The following is a 6,985-nucleotide window of genomic DNA, read 5'->3' on the forward strand; positions in this document are numbered from 1 at the left end:
GTCAGCACATTTACTTGGAGCTGGTGTACTTGGTGACGGCCTTGGTGCCCTCAGACACGGCGTGCTTGGCCAGCTCACCGGGCAGCAGCAGGCGGACGGCGGTCTGGATCTCCCTGGAAGTGATGGTGGAGCGCTTGTTGTAGTGAGCCAGACGGGAGGCCTCACCGGCGATGCGCTCAAAGATGTCGCTCACAAAGGAGTTCATGATGCCCATCGCCTTGGACGAGATGCCGGTGTCGGGGTGGACCTGCTTCAGCACCTTGTACACGTAGATGGCGTAGCTCTCCTTCCTGGTCCTCCTCTTTTTCTTGCCGCTCTTACTGACGCTCTTAGACACGGCTTTCTTTGAGCCCTTCTTGGGCGCTTTGACGGTGGTTTCAGGCATGATCTGAACAACAAATTTCTCCTATAAGAAGTAACAGTACTAATCGGAAAGCGAACTTTTTGTATCCCCCTGATGCAAATAGTACTGTGCTGTCGCTCACACAGGATTGGTCAGCTTCTGAAGCTGGGGAACAATACAGTGGGTGGGTGAGGGGAGAAAGAAGAAAGAAAATCCTGTTATTTAAATAGTAAAAAGAAAAAGTCGGTAGACCTATTATCAACAGGTTATAATACATTATAGTCTGTTTTACACAATAAGGACATTAAAACTGAACATAACCTCATGAATTTAATAACAAGTTAAAAGCATTTACAGCAATAGATGTTTTTATACCGGACATAGTCAGCACAGGTACAAATAATATCAGTCCCAGTAAGACCTTCCAGCATTTATTATTCATGTTGTTAATTACATGTGCGTTTTTGTCTGTCACAAGAGAGGATAGCACTTTTTAATGAGAAATACTCCACAAAGGGTTTATAAAATAGTCCAGATGCTCTGCAGCTAAGGTAAGTGTTAACCTCTCCATTGGATAGCTTGCTAAAAAGACAGGACAAATGGACGTTTTATAATCAGGTATCTAAAAAGTTGTTTCCAATTAGTCGAATTTATCTGAGCTAACTGTGGTGCTCCTGCAAACTGGTTATTTTTAAGCAGGTTAATGTTTCATTCATGATTCATTACAAACCTGATTTTAGAAAAAGACAAACTCAGGTTCAACCTTCACCACAGCACATGCAACAACTTTCCAAAAGCAGCAACGGATTTTGAATCCAAAGGAAAATCAGTATTTATGTCATCTGTTTGAAGTTCTGGGAAAGGAAAAGAGTCCCACAAGTTTGCACATATATCTAGTAGCCTATTAACCATAGAGGGGTCTGTTAATGACCAGGACAAAGACGCATGTCTGTCCATTAAGGCCAATTGCCATATACAGCCTACACACAGGTACAAAGTCTACAGATATATTTCACTGCATTGTAAAAATCACTGCCAAGATACATAGTTTTTATAATTAATAATTAAAGACTTAATTATGTGGAAAAACATTGCATAGCTGCATGCTTTTGCGAATACAATAAGATTACTGTATGTCATGTTAACACCATGAAACAATTTTAACATACTATGGAAACTTATTTCCACCAACGATTTTTAAAAAGGCATGAGAAACTAAGAAAATTATGCCATATCTCAATAATGGCATCTCAAAATAATGAGACACTTATGTTTTAGATTCTTAAAATGATGTGCAAGATACTGATTTAACGTATTTACATAATTTGTTGAGATATTTGATCATTCAAATAATGACTGTCTACCAGCATTACATCTCACCACATATAATACATTTGTAAAAGCAGACTAAAGCCCAGAATACCCCTGGGGAGGGAAAAAAAAAAAAAAAAAAACACAGACCTCCGTCTGTGCTTCAAAGCCCAGTCTTAATATTTTAGGTTGTTTTCACGAATCCTCAGCTTGTTTCCAATTATTCATGACAGACGCATGGAAATGTAAGCCATAGGTTGTTAGAGATAACGTCTTATAATCGACCCGTTCTGTAGATGAAGCATGTGTTGTGAGTAGAGGAGTGAGCTCTTGAGTGAGGAGTGAGGTGGCTCTTAAAAGAGCCGTTGTGCTTTGTGGAGCAGCAGCAGAGTTTAAGCTCTCTCTCCGCGGATGCGACGGGCCAGCTGGATGTCTTTGGGCATGATGGTGACTCTCTTGGCGTGGATGGCGCACAGGTTGGTGTCCTCAAACAGGCCCACCAGGTAAGCCTCACTGGACTCCTGCAGAGCCATGACAGCGGAGCTCTGGAAGCGCAGGTCGGTCTTGAAGTCCTGAGCGATTTCTCGGACCAGGCGCTGGAAGGGCAGCTTGCGGATGAGCAGCTCCGTGGATTTCTGGTAGCGACGGATCTCTCTGAGAGCCACGGTACCGGGCCTGTAACGGTGAGGCTTCTTCACGCCGCCGGTGGCCGGGGCACTCTTACGGGCAGCCTTGGTGGCCAGCTGCTTCCTCGGGGCTTTGCCTCCGGTGGATTTACGAGCGGTCTGCTTAGTTCTTGCCATGACTTCTCCTTTCGCTGATCAAGATAATAACGCAATGTTACGGGGAGACACGCTGCTTTTCAACTCTGAGACTGGCTGTAAAATTGTGACGTTGCTTCAGACCTCCGGCTCCTGATTGGTGAGGGACTCCTACGGAGCTCAGCACCGCCTGAAGGAGCGACCCACCGCCCGAGACTCCGCTGCTTATTGGCTGGAAATCCTTTCAAAAGGTCCGCCAAAATTCAGGCTGGGCCGCCCTCTGCTGCTCTGATGAAGCCTCTTTTCTGGTTGGTCTGGCAGGAACCGTCCCGCGCTCCGTGGATATATAGAGGAGGGTTTCAGCTGCTGAGGGAACACTTCTCTTTGTCCCGACTTTAGAGAGCATCTGAAAAATGAGTGGCCGCGGAAAAACCGGTGGCAAAGCCAGAGCCAAGGCAAAGACCCGCTCCTCCCGTGCTGGACTCCAGTTCCCAGTCGGCCGTGTCCACAGGCTGCTGCGCAAAGGAAACTATGCGGAGCGTGTCGGTGCCGGCGCCCCCGTCTACCTGGCGGCTGTGCTGGAGTACCTGACCGCTGAGATCCTGGAGTTGGCTGGAAACGCTGCCCGCGACAACAAGAAGACCCGTATCATCCCCCGTCACCTGCAGCTGGCTGTCCGCAACGACGAGGAGCTCAACAAGCTGCTGGGCGGAGTGACCATCGCTCAGGGCGGCGTGCTGCCCAACATCCAGGCTGTTCTGCTGCCCAAGAAGACCGAGAAGGCCGCCAAGTCCAAGTAAACCTGGACACTCGTTGACTGCTGGAAACTAGCCCCCAAAAAGGCTCTTTTAAGAGCCACGCAATCACCTGACAGAGCTGTGTTCTTATCTCTCTAATGCGTCAATCTGTGTAGCCTACTAGAACATGTACACGACTCCATTCCAAAAATGTCGTTACTTATTTACAAGAAATCATTGATAACTTTTCAGCCAGCTTTTATTGGCTGAGAAACCACTTATTACCTGAATGTAACCAGAAAGCCAATTAGATGAACACAGTGCTCAGGAGAACAAAGACTGCTGTTGACCCCATTCTGGGAGGGGAAATTCACCTTGTCAATAGATTTTAACAAGACGTTGCAAATGAAATTGCACCTTATTTAAAACCGTAATTATAAAAAAAACAAGCATATCTGATAACATGTTATCCTCTAGTTTCACACATTACAATGAACAGCTCCATTTTGAGGCCAACTCAAAAAAAAAAAGTTTATATTATCTCTTAAATAGAGTTTACAGTTGGGCTAAAGCAGTGTTTAATTTTAACAGGAATTCAAACCATGTTGATAATAAAAATAAATAAGATCAGTTTTAAAAAGTTGTTGAACTGTAATACATTTAAAAAAAAAAAAAACTGAACTGGCTTTTTTGTTTTGTCTTATATTTCCATCAGAGTTATGGTGGGATGTAACTTTACAACTAATCTGTATTTTTATATGCTTATACTGTACAAGCAACTCTTTCTTTATCTTTTCTTTTTTAAAATGATATTTGATATTTGCCATTGTATAATTTAATGACTCATCACTGCTCAGTCTTTATGAGTAACTGGTTATATGTCATTAAATTACAAAATTAATGTAATTATCAGTTACACTTACTGGGGAAAAAATATGTAATTAAATTACAGTAAATTACAATTATCGATCAAAATGATGGTGATTAAAGAGGTTACATTCGGATATAATCATTATATGTAGAATAAAACATCAATTATGTTGCTTTGCATCTTTTTGCTGAATGTTAGGAAAGTTGAGTGCAATAACTTACATTGCTTTGATGAAATAATTAAAATTGTTACATCACTTATTATTTTTTCAGTCATTTTATTTTATTTTCCCATTTTATCATTTAACCTTGAATTTAATAAATTTACTTATTCATGGTATTCAGGTCAGGCTAATATTTTTTTACATGTCTGATATTAATTAAAATTCATGCTGAGTCGTTAGCAAAACGTGATTATTTGGCATAATTTTGCAAATTGAAATAAGCACTTTGAGAGTGCAGTAGAAGTTTCACTCAGAATAGATAGCACAATGCTATTACCTTTCCAAACTTTCGAGTTTTCTCCTCAAGACATTTCATTTTATTTTGATTTTTGGATGATTGCCTTTAAGAACAGAGTTACTTCACATTATACATAATTTTAACAAATGTGTAGGAACATTCAGTACATGAGTCATACTGACAGCCAGCAGTCAGCCACAGCTTAAAGCATATACTAATTAATGTAATTATCAGGGAGAACAAAAAATGATGCAAGGCATACATAAATATGTATAAAATAATGTATAAATAAATCACCGGTCACATACCCTGGGACATGTTATCCACAGCCATAACGAGAGTTGGTTCCAAAGTCAAAGTCAGTGGGGTTTTTGAATTGATTTTTGGTTAGATGCCTGAAGTGAGGTCTGTGCTAATGTAATCTTAAGAGATTTTCACTTGGCTTAAAATATGTTCGTCCATATGACCTACCCCACTTGTGAATTTTGAAGCTTTTACATATCCTAAAAAAGGAGGTTGCTAACATGTGACTAAATGAAACTACAGTGCCATTACTCTGAACACATCTCGCCTCGGTGTGGTGGTGATAAAGTCATGCGACTGCAGTGTCGCTCATGTCTTGCCTAATGTTGGCTTTTTGCTTCTGGCAGTTGCATCAACAAATCCATTAAATCCCACTGGATTCTTGACGAGTGAACCAGGACAGTGTTAACTTCCTGGTTGCCTTCAGAAAATGTCATCACTGCAGCACTCTGTTGTTTCTCTCTTTAAACCACAACAATGTTTGTAATAATGTGACAAACATTGTTGTGGTTAAATATAATATTGGTATGACTGAGGTAATTATTATTTGCACAGTTATTGCTTGTATATACTTAAAAACTGTGCTCGCTGTCCCAAATACAGCCCCAAACTGTAAAAATCTTAGTGTCATCTTTGATAATAAACTCAGCTTGATCAAGCATGTCAACAGACATGGCTGCAGGTCCGAGGGGGCTGTGCCTTTTGTGTCAGGAGCCTCTAAGATCCAGAATAATCTCCCCAAGTAGAGCAGACCAGTGAGCCTCTTGTCCTCTTTTTAATCCCTATCAGTTTATCAATTTATTTATGTCCTGTTTGATTATCGATGTTTCTCTTTTCTTTCTTTTTTTTTCTATTCCTGTAAGGAGCATGAATAAACCCAGCATACACAAAAGAAAGAGATGAGAGTACTGTACTCACCTGTCTTTATGTGGGCTGTGCTTTATATGGATCCTACAAGTATTCTAATTTCATTTGTCTACAACAGACAAACAGCATAAAGAAACATTCACACAGTAAGTAAATAAGTAAATGGCTATACAAACACATAAACATAATAATAATAAAGAAAAGGCATAACTGTAATATTAAGTGAACTTGATAGACATGTTGCTTGAAGTCATAAGTCATATTTCTGGATGTCTCATCAGCACTCTCGTGTGGTGGTTTCTTTGATGAGTGACGAGATTGTTTTGCTGTATTTTTGTTGTTAAAATATTACGTTTCAACCAAGTACTGTATGGTTATGACACTTTTCTAGCTTGTTAAAAAAAAAAGGACATGCAGTAAAAAAAAAAAAAACTCAAATTTTAGAGGTGCTTCAGCACCCCCCCAAATGGGCTAGAAACGCCTATGTAGAATAGTATTTCTTCCATCCAGCACAAATCCTAAGATGTTCTGCTTTTTATCAAACACACTGCTTTCCACTGCTCCAACATTAATTTGATTTCCAGTCACTACAAACAAGAGTCTCTATATTACTCTATATTGTTGCTGTTGCCTCAGGAGAGGAAACCGGTGGCTGCCGCTTGAATCACAAAGCCCAGCTGGTCGATGGATGTCTGCTTCCAGGCTACAGTCTGTTGCTCAGTTAGGACAAATCATGAGGGAACAAAGCCCCAGAGCTACTTCATTATATAATACAGCATGTACAATTGTTCCCTCTGTTATGCAACAGATAGAGTATCACAGCCCTGCTTGTATTGTACAATGTTTGACCACAAAACAGAAAGCTTTAATCTGTATCAGCTGGATCTGTTTCCATGGCCACTGGGTCCATCAGTCAGCCTTGTGCCTTTAGATCGCCCCACATCATCAGGATATTCAAATAATTATACATGTCAAATTCAGTATTTCTGTAAATTAAATAGAATCAGCAGATCTATGTATTTGGTCCAAAAGAACAAAACGTGTTGATCTACCTGACAGCTTAAAATAACACAAAAACCTTTACAGATGATTAAAAGGTGTCAGCCCTGCAATAGTTTGGTGACCTGTCCAGGGTGTACCCTGCCTCTCACCCAATGTCAGCTGGGATAGGCTCCAGCCCCCCAGCAACCCTCAAGAGGATAAGCGATTAGAAAATGGATGGATAAAATGTGTCAAAATAAAATAAAAATAATCAGTGATTTCACATTTTATCAAGACTCAGGAGGAAAAGCACAGGTGTGCGTCATTCGGTTTTTAGTTTCACCTGGGCT

General features: G+C 40.7%; 3 protein-coding genes across 3 annotated transcripts; 1 reads left to right on the forward strand and 2 right to left on the reverse strand.

Annotated features, from left to right (window-relative positions):
* LOC117250924 (histone H2B 1/2-like) lies at nucleotides 1-393 on the reverse strand. The gene has a single exon (XM_078168375.1). The coding sequence runs from the start codon at nucleotides 383-385 to the stop codon at nucleotides 11-13; it is 375 nt and encodes a 124-aa protein (XP_078024501.1). The 5' UTR covers nucleotides 386-393; the 3' UTR covers nucleotides 1-10.
* A 353-nt stretch (nucleotides 394-746) lies between these two features.
* LOC144463492 (histone H3-like) lies at nucleotides 747-2,457 on the reverse strand. The gene has a single exon (XM_078168128.1). It carries the CDS (start codon nucleotides 2,455-2,457, stop codon nucleotides 2,047-2,049), a length of 411 nt encoding a protein of 136 aa, XP_078024254.1. The 3' UTR covers nucleotides 747-2,046.
* A 135-nt stretch (nucleotides 2,458-2,592) lies between these two features.
* LOC144463495 (histone H2A-like) lies at nucleotides 2,593-3,717 on the forward strand. Its single transcript, XM_078168131.1, has one exon. It carries the CDS (start codon nucleotides 2,829-2,831, stop codon nucleotides 3,213-3,215), a length of 387 nt encoding a protein of 128 aa, XP_078024257.1. The 5' UTR covers nucleotides 2,593-2,828; the 3' UTR covers nucleotides 3,216-3,717.
* The last annotated feature ends 3,268 nt before the right edge of the window (nucleotides 3,718-6,985 follow it).

The sequence above is a fragment of the Epinephelus lanceolatus genome, chromosome 5 (assembly GCF_041903045.1).
Source record: "Epinephelus lanceolatus isolate andai-2023 chromosome 5, ASM4190304v1, whole genome shotgun sequence".
NCBI classification, from domain to species: domain Eukaryota; kingdom Metazoa; phylum Chordata; class Actinopteri; order Perciformes; family Serranidae; genus Epinephelus; species Epinephelus lanceolatus.